The sequence below is a fragment of the Protopterus annectens genome, chromosome 12.part0 (genome assembly GCF_019279795.1).
Source record: "Protopterus annectens isolate FY-2018-M chromosome 12.part0, PAN1.0, whole genome shotgun sequence".
In the NCBI taxonomy this organism is placed as follows: domain Eukaryota; kingdom Metazoa; phylum Chordata; order Ceratodontiformes; family Protopteridae; genus Protopterus; species Protopterus annectens.
In genome coordinates, this window is record NC_056746.1 from 404,500,999 (window position 1) to 404,521,820 (window position 20,822).

The following is a 20,822-nucleotide window of genomic DNA, read 5'->3' on the forward strand; positions in this document are numbered from 1 at the left end:
TACTATTTGAAAATATGAATTTTGTGATACGTTAGGCTTTAGATTTGGTTTTAGTTTGTGTCATTCAAATTAAGCAAATAATGACATAATTGATTAATTGATGTTAAAGGCGGGTTTTATGCATGTGGAATTTGTATATAAGATGATGAATTATAGTACACTTTGTTCTGATGAAGACAGGTTTTTACTGTGGAAAGCGCTTAACCGTTGTTTTTATTTATTAATAAATCGAGTTGTCTCAGTATAGTTTCCTGACTCCTGGTGTTGTTCGCTACTTGTTGGTGGATTTGTGCATTTTATTCTTTTATGTTGACTGGCGTGCCAGTGAGGTGCATTGTGGATTGGAAGGGAACAGGTTACATTTTTTAAATGTTTTTAATCACTGGACTATAATCCAATAAACAGTCCAATTGAAGTTCAAGAACGAATGAAAGTCCTGTTATGTAGAGTGTTTCACTGTGCAGTGCTAAATTTTATTAAAATGATCCTACTTTGCTTTCACCTGCATGTTTTTGATTAAGTTTCTTTTTTGCTTGGTTTAAGTATTATTTACCATGCAGTGCACTGGTAATGTCGTGCTGGAGTTGTTGTTTGACTGGTAAGAGGGGATCCTGCAAATAACAAAACAAGGAATTAACCACCACCAATGGCTGGATAAAACATAAATGTAATATTGACAACGATAAGTGCTTTCATAGTATGTATAAACTATCATTGGGCGCACAAGTGAAGTTAAGCTCTGGGAATCTGTTAATGCCATAGTATTTCCATCCACACACACACACACACACACACACACACACACACACACACACACACACACTAGTATATCCCTTAAGTAACTGCATATCCCTCTTGATTATACTCAGGGGGCTTTATGATCTAATGTGGGTAGGAAACCTATGTTTTCCAATGGTTACAGCATTTTTTTAGTGCCTATCCTTACCAGGAGAAATGAAACTTGGTTAAGGCAGATTACTAAAGTTTCCCCAATTAGGTTCTGAAGAAGGTGCTTTTTTGTTATAGCTTTAAAAGTTGAAGGAAATGTATACTGAAGGGTCTTACCCCATGGATTTGTTGTTAGAAATAAGTAAGGATGTTATTAAAGAGGTGGTGTCAAAACATAATCCAATCTTTCAGGAAAGCAGAAGACCAAGAATTTCGGTAAAGAAATGATTATTCTCTCTACCTTCCAGGCTCAAGAAATTAAGGAAGCAATTTGCAGAAACAGGAAAGTGTTTTTTGAAACTAGTGATCTTACTAGCACTCTAAGTGTAGCCCCTAAATGTGTATATAAATGAGAAGAAATTTGAAGACAATTTTCGAGAGAGCCGAGACAAATTTTGGTGGCCTACGTTTTACACAGATAACTTATAGATGTGGTACTTATTCTTGGTACCATTTTATTTATGATGGGGCTAACATAACTGTGGCAAGACACCCTACGGTTTGGCAAAATAATGGGAGATTTAATTGCAACACTGGTAGGTGGTACGTATGGCTTTATGTTTAACCTGCTCTTCCTTTTATGTAAGACTGAGCATAGTTTGCTTGTTAGGATATATGAGCATATTTATGCAATTCAAAAGGAGAGTACTACTAATGCTTTAAACATTCCTGTGACTGCATACATTTCAAAGAATTCTTATTGTGTGTGTGCTGGAAAGAGTGTATTGGGATGTTAGAGGGGGAGCTTGAGAGATGAAGCTCAAATATGGGGAACTGTATTGGCAAATATTACTGGAAGCCTTAAATCCAGCAGGTCTTAAAGATAAAACCTCTAGTGTGCTTGCTATGTGGGTGTTTCAAGTTGTAATATGTGGGGTTAAGGTATGCTGGAAAGAGTGTATTGGGATGTTAGAGGGGGAGCTTGAGAGATGAAGCTCAAATATGGGGAACTGTATTGGCAAATATTACTGGAAGCCTTAAATCCAGCAGGTCTTAAAGATAAAACCTCTAGTGTGCTTGCTATGTGGGTGTTTCAAGTTGTAATATGTGGGGTTAAGGTATAATATTTACATGATTATATTCTGTAAAATCCATCTATTTATAGCTAATCTTGGTACGTATATTAAAGTAATTTTATTTTAGAATTATTCAGCTTTTTATTTGATGTTTAATATTTGATTCATTACCTAAATCTACTTAAATGTATTTTAAAAACAACAATGGGTCACAATTTTATAAATAGATAATTGGATTATGTTGAAATTGTTTGGTGTGCTTACATCATATGACTCGATTTTACCTTTTAAATGAGTCTGTTAATATAATGTTGTTCTGATGAAATTCACAATACTGTTGAAAGTGCTTACCTTATTCATAAAATGAGTTTATAAGAGACATGCATTCTGGAATTTTTTAACACCAGTTTTTGGAAGGTTTGGGCATCAGTTGCGAGTAATGCTATTTCTGGACTGATACTGCTTAGACCTAGATCACTCCTATTTTTTTGGTTTACTTTGGATACCATACAGTCAATATATTGGTCTATGACAATGCCCAATAGTTTAGTACAAAATAGCTGTTCGGTTGCAATATTTAAGAAAATGTTAATCTGAAATCAGTATCTTGTTTTGAGCTTGGATTTGAGTGTAAACCAAATTTTAGGTTTTCCAAAACAGTTGTGTGGTAGTCTATAGTTCCAGTAAAGAGGTTTCTGAACATATCAGAATTAATTCATAAGCATATTGTAGGAGTTAATTTATAGTGTTTTTATGCATGTCCTTAATAAAAGAAAGATATTATAATAGTGAACCTAGCAGAGATCCTTGAGGTATGCCTACTTTGATTTCCTGATAAGAAAAATAAGCATTTTGTCTAAGACACTATATGGCTTTCATTTATGCTGAGATTTGATAGCCAGTTCAACAAGGGCTGCTGAGAGATGGTTTTAAAGCTTTTGATAAGCAAAAAAGCAGATGGAACAAAAGGCCCTTAGCTTCTGTACCAGATGGCATTATTAAGCAGAGGGAACAAAAGGCATTTGGCTTCTGTACCAGATGGCATTATTTGAAAATGTGAGTAATCTCTCTGTGCTTCATCCTAGACAGAAACCATGGTGAGTCTGAGACAAATAGTGTAAAGGGACTTAATATGTTCATAAGCAAATTCTAAGTATTTTAGAGAGTGGAATGGAATAGTTATTTGTCTTCACTGGACTGATGTAGGGATGTGCCTCCTTTATGCATAAAGATTATGAAGGATTATTTACATACTGATTTACACATATTGCTTAGTAATAAGTATTTACTGAACTGCTACAGTGCCTGCTAGTTTTTAGTGGCTAAGATGGTAGAAGGTCTGGTGCTAATATAGGTCATTTTAGTTTTTTTAGAAATGTTTTTATTAGTGCAGTGGGTACAAGGAAAGAGGCTAACACTTCCACAGTTTATCGCTGATGTACTGCTCATGAAGCATTATATTTAGTTGTAATTGGTTCAGAGGCTACTACTAGGCTAAAGACACAAAGGCCTTTATAAATTTAACCAATAATACCCAGAATATGACAGTATAATAATCTTAATTTCCCAGATAGGAGATAGGCTAGCATCAGGGTAGTGGTGTCAGGGTAGTGGTTCTTTAGCATCAGGGTAGTGGTTCTTTAGGTTTTGGAGCTCCAAGTCATTTTACAGACTGTCTGTCCATAAGTAATGTGGACAGTACCCAGGATTGACTTTACAGTTCCCCATCCATTCTTTCAAATTCTTTTTGAAGAGAGAAAGGGGCAGGCCTTGTTTTACAAAGATGGGAAATTTATTCCATAGACGAGGTAGCCTTTGGGATATGAATCTGTCTCTCCAGCGAGTTCTGTTAGAATCGCAAATAAGGTTCAGGTCCAAGGAATGAGTAACGCTTGATTAATTTACTCATGAAAATGTAATATTGTCATCAGCTCTGGATCACAGAATGCTTTGTAGGTCAGGCATAAGTCACCTATCAATAAAAGATGGAGTAAAGGATAAGGCCTTTAGTCAGTCTGCATAAAACAGGTGTCTTGTACTTTCTTTTTTAGTGAGAAACCTCTGGGGTTGCTCCAGTTGGTGTAGGTCTCTGTAAGTCTCTGGTTAGGTTCATGCAGAAGGGAGCACTGTACTCAATTATGGGCCTGATGAGGGCCGAGTACAATGGTACTATCACTTCCTTTGAACTTTATGCCATGCCTTTACTTAAGTTGAGCCACACAGAAGGATTTCCTTGCTATTGTATCTACCTGATGGCAAACTTTAGGTTACTATATGTGTTCCTGGGTCCCTCGCACACTGGGTTTACTTTTTGGGGGTGTGCTATCAATATTGTAATTTGCAGGGATATCCCATTTACCAAAGAGTACAATTACACATTTTGTCTCAGACCATGGTTTTGGCACCAGTCATTTGATTTTTTGGCTGGTTTGTAGGATGTCAACATCATTTGGGGATTCAATGACTGCTCCCAGCTTACAGTAGTCAGCAAACTCGATGAGCCAGAGGCCCCAAACATTGGCCTTCTCTTCAGAGAAGTATATACCAAACAGGATGGGTCCCAACACTGAGCCCTGTGGGCCACCGCTAGTAACCGATTTCTTATAACAGGTGGATTTACCTATCTGGACAACATGTCTTGTCAGTGAGCTAGTTTACCAACTATCTGATGTAGGGGTTTATGACAAACTCAGCAAGTTTATCTATGACCACAGAGTGGGGGATTGCATTGAAAGCTTTGGCCAGGTCTAGATAAGTGGGGTTTACCTTTTACCCTCATCCATGGCCCTGGTGACTTTAAGTCCACCTGATTAAGCAGGCAAGGCCGCTCTTTACCAAACCCAAACAGAGTCTGGTCCTGTGTTCGAAGAGTTCCTATGTTACTGATCATGTCTATAATAATTCTCTGCATGGCCTTGCAAATAAGACTGGTCAAGCTTATGGGTCTGTAGTTACTCAATCCAGTGGCTGTGGTTAGAGAGTTTCTAGTGGCCCTGATGTATATAGTTTTAAAACAGAATCTAAGAAGCATCCTGGAATGTTGTTGAGACCCATGGAGGCTGTGTTTTTGCCTTATGCAAGCTGAGTAAGGACCTATTCCCTCATAACCAGTAAAGGGATGGTTGCAGGTATTTCTTTGGGTGTGACAGAAGGTGATGAGGGTGGGTTTGAACTGAACTTGATGGTCAGCAGGTTTGTTATAGTTTCACGCTGGGTGTAGGTGCTGCCAGTTATGATTAACTCAGTATATTGCTGAATGTTTCCTCTGAGGTTACAAAGATAATTAAAAAAATCCTGATGGGTATCTTTGACATAGGAGACTATCTTTACCTCCAAGTTTGTTTTGGCAGATTTCACTAGCTCTCCAATTTGTTTAGACAGGCGAGTGTCTTTTGCACTGTTTTGTCGATTCCTTCTTGGATTTGGAGAGGATTTTTTTTTCCTTTTGTTGAATAACCTACTTATGCTAGGGGTCCACCAGGGTGGTTTCTTTTTGGCAGTAATCATAGCGTTGACTATGACAGGTACTGCCTCCTATATGCAGCTATGAATGTGGTTGTACAGTGGTTTTGTGTATAGCTCCACGAAGGCCTCACTGTCATCCATGTTCAGAGGGTCTTGAAATTTAATAAGCTGCGACTTAGAGGTAAGTGGCCTTAGCAAAGTTCTTAACGAGTTTAAGAGTGTGATGAGGGTTCTATATTAGTTTTAATAGTGGAGATAAATTTGTGTCAGATCTTGCCAAGGAGAAATTAATGCAGGGGAGGGTGCAGTAACCCCCTAGGTTTGTGAGTACTAGGTCTAGGATATTTGTACCTCTAGTTGGGGAGCCAACTAATTGCTGCAGGGTGTTTGCATTGACAAAGTCTAAAATCTTCTCAGCAAATGAATTATGGGTCATACAAGTCTCCCAGTTTAGGATTTGGTAGGAGGTGTGGTTCTCCAGACTCATGTTTGGAGGATCTGTAGCCAGCAAGGACATGATAGGGGTCATTACCTATGGTTGGTTAGGCATGGAGCAGCTCAAGTGAGTCATTTTGGTGGACCACTCCAGCAGTATTCTTGTCCTTTATGAACACCTCCTCCCTTTGTTTTATCCGGAGTGGAGGGGGATTGAACTGTAGGAAAGGCATTGTAGCCTTTCATAGCTGGGGTGCTCACCATGGTTCTGAACCATGTTTCAGAGACTGCACATGTCTACAGTCTCCAGAGTGAGGACTGCCTCCATAGAGTGCAGTTTTTTACTTAATCTCCTAGCATTGAGCAACAGTACCTGACAACACCTTTATCGAATTATCACTTGTGACATTTACATTTATATAAAAAGTAATTAAACTTTACTAACAAGTTCACATTTGCAAACATAGTTCACGTATAATTTGTATATACACCATATAACCCAAGCTACATTAGATAAATTATTAAATTCCTGCCTTTTTAAAACAAGAAACATCTTTATTAAACAATCACTTATGACATAAGCAATTGTACATTTATATAAATGAAAACCAACCACACCGACCCAATACTAGTTTTATTTTATATTTGTTGACCGGGCTAGTCCAACTGGATACATGTCCATTTTCAGTACAGGCCCGGGGAGATAAGCTCCACTAAACTAATAAAAATGCATAGGATGATAAACATCAAGAACTTGACAAAGTTTAGAAAACAGCTTGCAAACATTATACATCACTTACAATCTACCCAATTTTTTTCAAAACATTACACAGCTTATTAAAGTCCTGCCTTCTTTTAAACCTCATTCCTCCCCTGTATGTACTCTTCCAACAGTTATCACGTTTTCCCATGTAGTTTGCTCCTCTCCTTTTCAAAAGATCTCAATTCCAGTTATTTTTTCTGTTACTATATTCGCTACTTTTAATATAGTTGGTTTAGATTTTGATTTCCATTTTCTAGTACTTGCTTTTTTAGCATCCACCATAATTAGATACAGCAAGGCCTCACCATGACTAGGCAATTCTGATTCTGTATCATAGCTTAGAAAAATAATTTCCCTCGTCACACCTATCTGCCTAACCAACAACTCTGGCAGTACATCCTGCAAGGAATCCTTAAAGTCCGCCAACTCACCGCACTCCCAGAAAAATGTTTCAAATTACCTTTTTTCCCCATCACACCTCCAACATTTGCCATCTACCCAAGGAAAATTCTTTGGAGTCTACTTTGGGTATAAAAATATCTATGTAAACATTTCCAAGCAAAAATCCTAAACCCTCTAGATTTTGTTGCATATTTGGGAGATATACATATATCCTCCCATTGCTTCTTTGTGAATTGTTTATCCAATCTCTTCTCAATCCAATAACTTCCTCTGCTGATTCTTATAGTGATCATGCAATATTTTATATGCTCTACTAATTTTTCCTTTTTAATGGCAGCTTCTGTTCTAGATTCTACCAATAACTCTACCAGTGTTATTCTTTAGTTCTGGATCCCCCTATTTCTTTCCCTTTGCCTATACTCTGCTTTCCCTTTCAAGGATTGATATCAGTCTCTAACCTGCAGTGTGAATAAATTCTTGGCATCTTCCCATCCCCTTTCCATTTTGAATTATAGTTTTCTGTTTGTGCTATGTAACTCTGAAATAACCATTCAGATCAGGTAATATGGAATAATCAGCTTATCCCACTTGAATCTTGCCATCGTCCCCTCCCAAATAGTCCTTCAGCTCTTTATTAATTGCTATCCACAACTTCTCCTCTGATTGATAAAAAAGCCTGACCTGTGTAAAACTAATGGGACTAAAAGCATTTTAACTGCTTGTATCTTACTATCCATATGACAAAGCTTCCATTTTCTCAGTTTTTGTATTATCTTTTGTTTAGTCTCTTCCCATATATCCTCAGCTGCCACACCAGAATGATTTTTAATCCATACTCCTAAAGACTTCATTTTATGACGTCCGCATAAATATGGATATTGCTGAACCAATTCACTGTATGTGGGTACATAATTTACCGCTATTGCCTGCGTTTTAACTTCACTAATTTTGTATCCCTAAAAGATATTTCAAAATGTTCCACAACACTGCAATGTCTCTTTCTGGTTTTGTCAGGTATAAAATATTATCTGCAAACATAGCCACCTTTCTTGGACTACCATACCAATTATATCCTTGAATTTCTGGGTCCCTTATTTTCTTTCCAGTGGTTCTAAATATAATGCAAATAACAAAGGGGAAAGAGGACACCCCTGCCTAGTTCCTTTGCTCAAGCAGTAATTCAGAGAGGACCCCACCCATTTAAATTTTCGCCTCTGATCACCAATATATCCTTCCTAATTAACCTTATAATTTTTTCAGGAAATCCAAATGCTTCCATTGCCAAGCTCATGAAGTCCCAGCTTACTCTGTCAAATGCTTTCTCTGCATCAAGACCCAACAACAACAATGGCATTTTCTTACATTCTGCTTCCCTCTGGATCATCACTGTTCCGTTAATGTTGTCAAAAGTTTGCCTCCCCTACAAAAAACACAATCCATATCTATCAATTTGGCATTACTTTTGCCATTCTAAACATGAACAGTTTAGACATGAACAGTTTATAATCATGGTTTAGTATTGAAATGGGTCTGTATGAAGCTGGATCTGATGGATCTTTACCTTCTTGGGTATTACAGTTACCACTGCTTTCTTCCAGGATGTTTGTACTTCTGCTCTTAAAATAATGTTAAAGAAAACCTTCCAGATCTTTATCAGATTTTTTTTCTCCAAGTTCCACATCACACATAGGATAGGAGGAGAGGAGATAAAAACTGTTAGTGAGCCTCATCTACCTCTAACATTGGCATATTTAATTCTTCCCCTAAACATTTCCATTTATAACTTTTCTTGACTTCCATATTTCTATGCTTTATACAGACTTTCATAGAACTTGAAATGTTTCCAATACCACCACAGGATCTCGTTACCTTCCTTGATATAGTCTCCCTAAGCTTGATGACAGCCCTTTCTACTTTCTGTTACTGGAGTCTGTGCTAAACGTTTTTGTCAGTACCGGATATGGTTGACTGAATAAAGTGAACATTTATTGAAAAATGAACTTTCACTAATAGCAAATGAGAAAGTATCCTTTATTTTGTTACAGTCACCTCTGTTAGAGCTAGTTGGACAACAAATATATGGATACCCATTATTTCTCTTACCTTTGGATTGCTGTTAATGGTAGACACCATTGCATTTAACTGCTTCCTTATGTCATCCATTTCTTTGGCACAGAAGGCTTCACTTTCCCCAAAATCTGTTCTTCATAAAAAATATGAATCAAGTATCCACTTTTCTTGATGCTATAGGTGAGAATAAAATATACACGTTTTAAGTCTCAAACATCGGGATGCACAATAGTTTCTCCTTAAAAATCTAAATATATCTGTGCAAAAGACCAGCTGCATAAACAAAAAGTTATTCATGACACAAACCCTAAAGTAACATGCAATTCATACATTTTCCAGCTACTGTGAACTGCACCAACTCTTGTGTACACATTTTTTTTTAATTAGATCATAGGTTCATACTAGGCTATCTGCCCTGGGGCATTTATAAGCCTAGCCAGAATGTGTTTGGCTTTCGCCACCCATTTTAAATTTATTTTGCTATGCACTTCTTAGATGGTTAGTATACTGTGCCTCTGTCTAACAGTGACACAGAAGTGATACCAGAGGTAAACCTACGATCTTCCATCACTCATCAAGATTCCTCTTGAAGAGGGTCAATGAAGGGAGCCTCTGGGTTATGAATCTGTCCCTCCAGCATGTCCTATTTATTTCAGTGCTGAGGTTCAAGTCTCTCGAACGCGTAGCTCGATGGGATATGGATTTTCTGAGGTGCAGCATGTCCATTAATTCCGGGTTGGACATAGCTTTATACGTCAGGCACAGATCGCCTCTGAGCAGGCGGTATGCCACTGAGTAGAGCTGGAGTTTCTTTAACCGGGCAGCATATGGCATCTGTTTGAGCCCTTTGATCCCCCTGGTGAGGTACTTTTGGGGTCTTTCCAGTTGCTGCAGGTGTCTGGTAAGGTACATCCCAAAAGGGGCATTGTACTCAATTATGGGCCTGATGAGGGATGAGTAAAGAGGCACAATGACCTTCCCTGATCTAGATGTGAATCCCTTCATGATTAGGTGGGCTATATAAAATGTTTTTCTAACCACTTTGGCCATGTGGTTGTCAAATGAGAGATTGCTATCAACTTGGGTCCCCAGGTCCCTAATTACTTCTTCTGTACTTAATGGATAACCACCTATATGGTAATTTGTGGGCACTTTGTTTTTGCCAAAGGGGATGACTATACACCTTTTGGCATTTAGCTTGAGGCCATGGCTCTGGCACCAGTTGTCTGTTTCTATGAGGCCCTTTCGGAGGATGCTTGTGTCGGCTGGAGAGTCGATTATGGCGCCCAGTTTGCAGTCATCTGCGAACTTGGTCGGCCACAGTCCTTCCGTGTTGGCCTGTACCTCCGAGAAATATATACCGAACAAGAGAGGTCCCAGGACTGAGCCTTGTGGGACACTACTTGTAACTGGTTTGGAGTCTGACGTGGCTCCAGCAATTCTAACCATGTGGGTTCTGTCCTTGAGCCAGTTTGCAATCCATCTAGTGACATAGGTATATTTAAGCTGGTGAGCTTATCTATAATGCCAGAGTGGGGTATTGTATCGAAGGCTTTTGCGAGGTCCAGGTAGGCTGTGTGGACCACCTTCCCCTCGTCAATGGCCTTGGTGACTGTTTCAAAGAAATCAACCAGGTTTAAGAGGCAGGATCTGCCCTTAAAGCCGAACTGGGTAGGATCCAGTGTCAGTAGGTCCCCAATATCTTTATTTATGAGGTCCATGATGATCCTTTCCATAGCTTTGCAGACCAAGCTAGTCAGGCTTATGGGGCGATAGTTTCCAGGATCCGTTGAGGCACCACCTTTATGTTGAGGGACCACTGTTGCTGTATGCCACTCTTTGGGCACATATCCTGTAGTAAGGCTGAGATTGAACAGTAGTTTTATGTTTGGGTTTAGCTCTTCTTGGAGTTCATGTAGGACGCAGCCCGGGACACCGTCTGGTCCCATTGATGCTGTGTTTTTTGCTTTGGAGAGGGCGGCTCTTACCTGAGCATCTGAGATGTCAGGGGGGCAGCACTCTGCTGGGATAGATATTTGCCCTTTTGGTGGGGGGGGGGGAGTTTGCGCTGAACCTGTCAGATAGGATGTTGGCAATGTCTGTGGGTTCAGTGTATTTGTCATTTTGGACTAATTCTGAGCATATCTGGGAATTACCACCCAGGTTCCTAACATAACTAAAGAAAGACTTGTGATTATCCTTAGTGTCCTGTGCAATTTGTCTCTTGAAGCTGGCTTTAGACAATTTTATGAGTGCCCGTAGTTTTTTGCTAATACTGATCAGTGATGCCTTCCCTTTTTGGGATTTTGCTCTATCATTTAGTAGCTTCCTCCTTCTATTGTATAGTTTGTTTATGGCTGGGGTCCACCAGACAGAACGTCTGCCTTTGGAGGATTGGGTCTTGGTTTTATTTGGTATCGCATGATCCATGCATTCCTGAAGGTGTTCATAGAATGCGTTTATAAAGGATTCTGCGGTCTGGGCCGTATTTTCCACAGGCCCGGGGGCTTTGAATGATTCCACCTCAGTTTTGAGGAGTGTGAAATTTGCTTTAGAGAAGTTTTTCACTATGGTTTTCTGGGCAGGGGGTGGGGTCAGGATGTGAATATCCAGTGAGATTAGTTTATGGTCTGATCTTAACAGTGAGGGATACACTTCTGGTCTGGAGCATAGAGTCCCCATGTTGGTGATGATCAGGTCCAGTATGTTTTCCCCTCTTGTGGGAGTGGTAACAAGTTGTTCCATAGTATTTGAGCTTATAAATTCTAGGAACCTTTGGGCTAGGGTGTTGGAGCTAGAGTAATGCTCCCAGTCTATGTTTGGGTAGTTGAAGTCGCCCAATATAATGGTGTTTGGAGAGACCTGCATATTTTCCAGTGTTCTCAGGAAGGCCGAGTGGGGTTCCTCGGTTTGGGAGGGTGGTCTGTAGCAGGCTATAAACTGGAAGGCAGTTTTACCCACTGTTAGTTGCACATGGATAGTCTGATTCATAGGTTGGTACTAGGCTATCAGCCCTAGGGCCTATACAAGTCTAGCCATAACAATTCCCTGGATATTTCTTCCCACATTATTTACTTTCCTGGACCCCTGTCTAGCAGGGCGACTGACGTGATCCCTGGGGTGAATTTCCTTTCTCCCATCCAATCGTCAAGGTGATGCTTCGTGCTTTGCCACCAACCTGGAGGTGTGGATATCTTTGATGAATATCGATACTCCCCCTCCTTTTGTGGTTCGGTCCAAGTTTTGGGGCTGAAAAGCATGGTATGAGGTATAACCTGGTAGTGCTGGGGTGCTCTCGGGAGCCCTGAACCAGGTTTCTTTTACTGCACAGATATCGATGTTCTCCATGCTAAGGAGAGTTTCGAGTGCGTGCATCTTGAGGTTTAGACTTCTGGCGTTGAGTAGCATTACTCTTAGTTTCTTATCCCTTGTGATACCTATGGAGGTGGGTTTGTCTTTTGAGCCTTGCCTAAAAAAGGCACTATGGGGGTAGCAAGAGCCTTTGCCAATATCCAAAAGCCCAGGAGTGACAGGTGCAAGCCGTCCCTAGCGAAGCATCGTGGCTTGTCGAGCATATCATCCCAAGCTGACAGGCATTGGATCCCCTTTGAATGACACCAGTACTTAAGCCAATTGTTGAAATTGATCATCTTGTCTTCATATTGTGGCATCATTCTTGGTGAGGGTAAGATGCTACTCAAGGTCAGGGTCATACCGGCCTGGGCTACATGCTCAGAGAGCTCCTTTATGTCTCTTTTCATGTAGTCCAGGGAGGTACGTCTCAGGTCATTCACACCAGCATGGACAATGACTGAGTCATATTTGTACTTGCCTTGGAGTGACCCGAGTGCTTGTGTTATGTGGCGGATCCTAGCGCCCGACAGGCTGCTCACCGTGACCCTCTCCTTGTTCAGCCTGGTGAGCGGGACGTCAGTGTGCCTGACGATAGAGTCACCTATTACAAGTGTATCAGGTGTGTATTTTAGTCTTAAGGGCTGTGACTGTTCGGCACACTGGCTTTGTGAGATGTGTTGCACGTGTTTTGTTTTGGGGAAGCGGTTGCTTGGGTGTCTGCTTTGGAGGTCTCTGCTGCTTAGGCAGATCTTTATTTAGAGCCTCCGAGTATGTTTTTCTGTGATTATGTGTTTGGTTTGCTGTCGTGGTAGGTCTATGTGAGACTGGCATTGTAGTGAGTGTGGTTTCCTTCTCCTCCTGACTGGTTATGCCAGTACTGAGTTGAGAGAGCTTAGCCTCCAGTTTGGCTATACGGTTGCATCTCTCACATGTGTTGGAATTTGTTGGGAGGAGGAGAGGGTTGTCTGTGTACATGAGGCAGTTGTAACATTGCATCAAGATTCCCAGATTCACCAGCTGGACCGGAGAGGAGATTGACAACTAACCTTTGGACATGCTAGAATAATATTGGGAATTCCTTAATAATTGAAAACAAGGGCCAGTGGGGAGTGAGGGTGTAGTGCTTTTAATTTTTAGCGCTGACTTGTATAATTGCTTTAGTGAGCAAGTGCCAGGTAACTTAAGTGCAATGTGTTACAGGTAACAAATGCAAAAACGACAAACAGTAACTTTCTTTCAAGTGAAACAAGGAAATAAGTACAGTAAGCAATGCAGATATCACTAGTGATCCACAGAAGCGCTGAGAAGCCGCGTATTAGGTGGAATTAGCGTTCAGGGAAATAAGCAAACAAACAACAAGCATATAAACAAAGCTAGATTCAGCAGGCCTGGATCTAGTCTATGCTACAGCAAACAAGGTGTACCAATTTCAGTAAGATACAGTTCAAATATTCAGGCACTATAAACCTTTAACCAGAAATTCCCAGCTCAGAAGGGCAGAGTCCAACCTCTTCTCCCACAAGAGTGCAGACCACGAACCTTCTTAATGTAAAATAACTGGCCTAAAGCCCAAGTGCTTAAACCAGAACCAATACACTTTAAGAATAACAGACACTGGGCTCTCAATCAGCAGTTCCCAACTTAGAAGGATGAAAGCTACCTGTCCTGCCACCACAGTGCATGCCACAAACCTTCCTAATCTAAAACAACTGGCCTGAAGCCCAAGAGCTTAATCCAAAAGACTTATAGCTACACTTTAATCAAGTTACTACCAAGCAGTAATAAATACAATTGAATACTTTAGAGAATGCCTGGATTAGTGCTCAAGTTACACAAACAAAGCTAGATCCAGACAGGCCCGAATCCAGTCTATGCCACAGCAAACAAGGCGCACCAACTTCAGTAAGAAGCAGTTCCGATATGCATGCACTATAAGCCTTTAGCCAGAAATTCCCAGCTCAGAAGGGCAGAGTCCAGCCTCTCCTCCCACAAGAGTGCAGACCATGAACCCTCTTAATGTAAAATAACTGGCTAGTTATAAGAAAAAAAAAAACTAAGATAGAAGGCTTCCCTCCAACACAGAAGGGCTTGGAGGTTCAGAAGTCTACAAATAGTCTATACCACTTAACAGGAAAGGCAGGAAACCAGCTTAATTTTTTAATTTTTTTTTTTCCTGTTTCCCAGATGCTCTCTTTGTACACAGTAGGAGTGCCTGAAATCAGAATATGATCTCACTGCACTCAGTTGAGTGAGCAAATGAGATGGGCCCAGAAGGAGTATCCAAACACAAATTTACAAGAGGGGCGGGCAGTTTCAAGGCCACTAAGATTAACACCAAAACAAAAACAGGGAGGGTGCGTGGGACTAACTGAAGAGCAGAGTCAAAACTTCCAGTTCAGTTAATATTCCTGCAACACAGTTAAAATCAATTTAAATACTGTATTTTTTTGAAAAAAAAGGTGCAGATAAAGGTACTTAAATTCTCTTATACGTCCAGTTGAATACAGCAAGTTCTTAGCCGGCCAAAGCTGAGGTTTTTAAGCACTCTTGCACCTTCCTTAAGAACAACGTGCTACAAAGAACTGTGAATATCCATCCAGCCACAACCCCTTCTCCCATTTTTGCACATGGGGTTCGCATCTGGTACATCTAAACTAAACATACAGCATTTACTTCAGTTTTGAGAGAGCCGCACGATAGTTACAAAGGCACTTAATGGTCCCAACAACTCAGGTTCAATGTTAAAGATTTAAATTTTTCATCTTTAGTCTCATTCCAGAAGTGACAAGTTAACCAGCAGAATGGCAGCGTACCACAAGGTGAATAAACATACATAAACTAAAGGTAGATTGAGAAAACAGAGTTAGAGATGCAGTGCGCAAATGTTTAGACGCGGGAAACTGCAAAATAAAAAAATGGACTGCTCCCAAAGTCAACTTTTATTTGTAAATGCAAGTATTGTTTTTCAAAAACAGTGAATTAAGTAAGTTATCATACATTTCCAATGCCTGGAATTACAATAATTTAAAATGAAAACAAACTTTAGCAGCCTAACCAGTTCAATCGGTGCATGCATACAGTCTTAATAAACAGCTTTAAGCCATTTAAAAGAACACTACGTTTAAAAATAAGGCACTTGTAAAGCACAGACGTAATACACAGACTTAGTCTAAGCTCACCATACTTTCCAACTGCTGTTACCAACAACCTCAAGTAAATCATAATTTGTGCCAGGCTTCTGGATGAAACACTAGTGACAGACACTCTTCTGTGCGATCAATAGTATGTAACTGCCAGATGTTTTCCAGAAGAGCTGTTTTGTAGTGCACTGGGAACTTCTTCATTCTTGGAGATGGAGCAACCCTGGACTTGGTATATAAAAGTACTGGGGCATGGGTGTTCAGAGCCTTGTTCCCTGCTCAAATACAGTTGTGATTCTATGTTTTATTGTAAATAATGTTTGCATTCTGTTAAATCACTCTTTTGTGATTTCAGTTCTGTAAGGTGATCCCAATATAGTTAAGAGCACATTCTTAGTTTTAAGTGTTTCTGTTCCTATCACAGCTGTCTGCCATCAGCCACGTCCTAGATCTTATTCTCTGGCACCACTGGCACCTGTCTGGTTTGGTGCACATGGACCAGGAGCCCGCAAGCATCAAAATATTTACTTGTAAGTGACTGGGTAGAGAGGAGATCAGGGTATCATGGTGCAGTGCTGTCCTAACAGCTGTAAAAGCTTTTTTGTTATTCCCACTTGTCCTACCCAACACCCAATGCAGATTTTGTAAGGTACATGTCAATGGATGAGTTCTCGGTCTCCACAGAGAATTGTTAATTCTCAGTCAGAAATCCTTTTTCTCCCCTGTGAGCAAAAGCGTCACTTAATCCTATCCATCCAGTTAACTCCTTGAAGACATCATGTACTTAACTGGACCCACGATGCCTAGGTCACAGTCATTACACCACATAGACGGCCAAGTATAGAATTTTGATTATCTGGGTACTTTTAGCATATCATGTATGACGACCTTCAGATTTGTTTCTATATACTTAGCATTTCTGTTATTTTTTTTAAATTTTACATTCCTGAAATAAAGTCCAGAATATAAACAAACCCTTCAAGACAGAAATGAATATGGGCACAACAACATAAAGAGAATGACATGACTAGAAAGTATGCATGACAGAAGTATTTAACTGAGAGATAAAGACACATTTATCTATTAAGATTTGACACTAAATACCAAGCATAAATAAGCAGCAATAAAACGTAGTAATTTAGACAGTCTGTGGGCTAAAAATAAATATTTCAATGACCAACAGATCAAAAAAATATAAAATCAACACATGATCCAGAGACATTAAAATGTAAAAAAAAGAAATTAGTGCATATATGTGCAGTCTATACATATATATTTCACATACACACGTCTATTATGTAAACACGTGTGTGTGTGTGTATATATATATATATATATATATATATATATATATATATATATTTACATACACATACGTGTATGTGTGCCTTTGTATATATGTTTATACACACACATGCACATACACACACACACACACACACGCACACACAGACCAAAATCTATGAACCACATAAAAAAAAGCAGTAGTGAAGTATTGCAGACTGTTACAATTATTATATCAAACAAGTACATGTATCAGCAATAAGCACTATGTTCTACTTGATAAATGCAAAACACAAATATACAAGGAATGCACACTGACAATAAATTTAACATATAAAACAAGCTTGGCATAACAGTGATGCTAGCTGTTGTAAAACTTCTGTACTGAAACAAGGCAAGGTCTTGGTTCAACTGATTTTTATACTGAAACAAAGAAAGTTGAAAAATATGAGTCAATATATACCTATACCTCATGCGCTATAAAGCAAAAAGTGAAGTGTGAGGGGAAAACAGCAGGGTGGGGAAGAGTACGGCTGGACATGAGAATTATGAAGGACCTTAAGTATTTTCTCAAGTAAAAAAGACTATAATTATAATGACTGCTACTATTTATGTGTAAGCCTCCAGCTTTTATTCCCAAACCACCATTAAGTTCCTGTAAGATCAGAAGTGTACTCCACATACATCATTCTGAATGTGCACGGTGAACACTCATATATGCAATGTTATATAAAACACATTTTTGCAAACAAATAAACAAAATAAGTCATTTTAAAAACTTAGTATCATATAGTCCAACTTTGCCAAGGAATGAAAACATCCGCTTTCTTATCTCAAAGACTGTGCAGTTCGAGTTTCCAGTTGTCACGGCAAAAGCCACCACCTATCATACATAACAGGAATAAGAATGAAGTAATCTATCTCCCTGGAGCCTTAACACTGATTAAAAAAAAGCCAAGCACAGATAATACTCACAGACTTAAACACTTCCAATACTACGATAGGTGGTATACCACCAACGACATCCTTATACGACCAGCCCTATCCATTCACGCCCAATCATGAGACGAAGATGTTATCACGTGGAACTTAAGAACAAAGTTCCGGTTTGGTCTGGTTTCCGATAGAGGTTTACTTTGACGTTTGTTAGGGAGCGAGTTTAAGGATGTCGGTAGATGTGTATTGCGTATCACTTAAATGAGTTTTCTGTAGTTATATTTAAAACTGTGTTTCAAGCCAAAAAAATCCCCTCTGCGTTAGGTTTGGTGTTCTGAAAAGAATATCCAAAGCGAAGAAATAATTAAATTGTTGGCTTTATCAGAATCTAAAAACTAAATTGCAAATTGATATTTTTAATAATGCTAATGGTGTACATTAATTAAATTACTTCTATGCTAATAACGTGTGCAGTGTTTAATGTTTTAGTCGTGTCTGCACTCCTTCAGACTGAGGTGAAGCAATAGCTGTCAACCAATCAGGGCTAATTGCAACAAAATCAGGGACAAATCCAGAAGTAACAGGGACCCTTTTTAAGTATTTGTACTATTATTTTTTTAATTAAGATTGACAGAATAAGAGGATGTGAATTAATATACATTCTAATGTACAATAAGTGTATAAGTATTATGTGTGTATAAGTATTATGTGTAATTCACCATCAAAGGGACTGAGCTAAACTTTGAGTCGAAATCACAGTTGAGAGGTCTAGTCACAATCATTCAGGGACAAATCTCAACAGAATTGGGGACAAATCCAGAAATAATCAGGGACGCTTTTAAAATATTAGTATTGTTAACTTGAGAAGTGAATGTGTATTAATATTCATTTCCCGAAATAAAAAGTCTCTGTATTATTATATATTAAGTGCAGGAGCGGCCTTAGGTCAACTGGTGCCCTAGGCAAAAGGGCACCACAGCACCCCCCACCACACCACACACTGCCCCCATCCTGGTCTACCTACACCAAATAAATACTGGAAAAGTGCTCCTACTAAAGCGGCGCCCTAGGCGGCCGCCTAGTTGGCCTATGCCTAAGGCCGGCTATGATTAAGTGTAATGTCACTACCTTTACTCCAAAAGTCAGTACTTTTTAGGGGGAATTAAGAGCTAAAATTTGATTCAGAATCCGGGGCAGTTAAGAGTTATGTAAAGAGCACAGTAACGTATTAATTGGATTGATCTTTAATGACTCCTACAATTTGTGGTCTTCTTAGCAGGTGTTAATGCAGTTACCAGGTTTTGTGGCAATGTGCGCATGTGTGCAACTAAGAAATTTAGGCATATTTGTCATTTATGGTGGGTTCTTAAAATATTAAACAAAAAATGTTGCTGCTACCGTAGTTGCTCTTTAAATGGTTTGAACTTGACATGGCAGTACTGGTGTAACTGCAAGTTGTGTCCAGAAATTTTCATTTCGTATTCGCGGCCTTGTATTTGTCCTATCTCATGTTCAGTAAACGTACACTAATTCCATTTGCAATAAAAGAACAATGCCTCGTTTAATGTTCGCCTCCTGCAACAATTAAATGGGCTATTTTTCACAATAGCAGGGTAACCAGTATGCAAGCTGCGTGCAGATCTTTGTTTAGGCAATAATTTCGACTAGGGTTGCCACATTTTCAAATGCCCAAAGTGGGACATTTTTAGTAGAAATGTAGAAATGGAGATTTGGCATACCCACGGCCAGTGCAAAGGACAGAATTTCACTTTTTTGCTAAAATGAAAGCTTATATCTGATGTTGTAAATCTTTGTTCATTAATTACTAATAGGACCTCGGTTTCGTCCTCGGAACCGATACTAGCATTTCCAAGCTCACGCCAGGCAAAAACTCTCAGCTAAGACCTACCCATAATGCCCCCTCTCCTAGTTACTCCAGATCTCGTTTGCCACCTTCCTAGACAGACACGCTAGCCATCTCTCTCAAAGCGAAGTATAAAATTGTTATTTTTAAGATGCCCAACTCGGATACACATGCTTGTTGTGTCTACTGTTTGGGCGTGGATCATATTAAAGCTGACTGTGACATTTGTGCTAGTTTTAGTAATCATACACTAGCAGAACGTAAAAATAAACTTATTTTAAAAGGTTTATTCAAGACACCTTTTTCGGAGGCTCTATCTGGGTCGGAGGTCTCACGCCCTCTAAAGACCAAAAAAAATAAGGAAAAACGGAGTCACTCGGTTCCTGCATCTCGGTCAGTTACAGAACCGAGTCGGCTCCATGCTTCGCTGGCACCCACGGTGCAGACCTCTTCTGCACCAGGTTCTGTGTCCTCTCCCTCGGTGCCGTCCATGATATTCACCCCTATTTAAACTCGGCACTACTGACTTCTGTGTCGTCCTTCGATCCAACATTGGCTCTGATGACTGTACCTGCTTTGGCACCATCCCCGGCCACTGTGCCAACAGTTTCTTCGGCTCCATCAGCTCCAAAACTCGAATACCTGCCAAGGACAAGATACTCTCCAACTTACAACCCTTTTTTGGGGCAGAGATTTAGCCCCTTTCTAGAAAGACCTGATTCTCCTTTAGATCCACTAGGAGTTTTTCTGAATTAGATCCAGTGCGGGTTGTGGACCAGCTTCTGGCAGCTAGGGGATTGCCCATTCCAACTAGACCTTCCGTCCCTCTTGATCCAGATTCTTTTACTACATCTTCCCCTGTTTATCCTCCTCTGGCCTCTACCCAGATCCTGGAGATCTCGGTACCGATGTCCACTGGTGCATAATGTCTCGGTTCTAACAGCAGTATTTCCCCATCGGCACAGATGAGACGATTCTCTCTCGGAACAGCGCTTGGACTGGCCGCACCTTGGTACCTAGCCCAGCGCCTATTGAAAAGAGTATCTGAGCTGCAGGCCTTGAGTGTCAAGAGACCTTACTTGATCTTCCACATGGATAGGGTGTCCATTCATACTGACCCTTCTTTCTTGACCAAGGTCATTTCT

General features: G+C 39.9%; 1 protein-coding gene across 1 annotated transcript in view; it reads right to left on the reverse strand.

Annotated features, from left to right (window-relative positions):
* LDAF1 (lipid droplet assembly factor 1) overlaps window positions 1-17,928 on the reverse strand; it is a 218,101-nt gene extending 200,173 nt beyond the window's left edge. Inside the window, exons 1-2 of the mRNA XM_044089510.1 lie at window positions 17,853-17,928; window positions 9,133-9,273 (exon numbers count right to left, since the gene is read on the reverse strand). Coding sequence (XP_043945445.1) covers window positions 9,133-9,192 — 60 coding nt within the window. The 5' untranslated portion in view covers window positions 9,193-9,273; window positions 17,853-17,928. The remainder of the gene's footprint in view (window positions 1-9,132; window positions 9,274-17,852) is intronic.
* Between the last annotated feature and the right edge of the window lie 2,894 nt (window positions 17,929-20,822).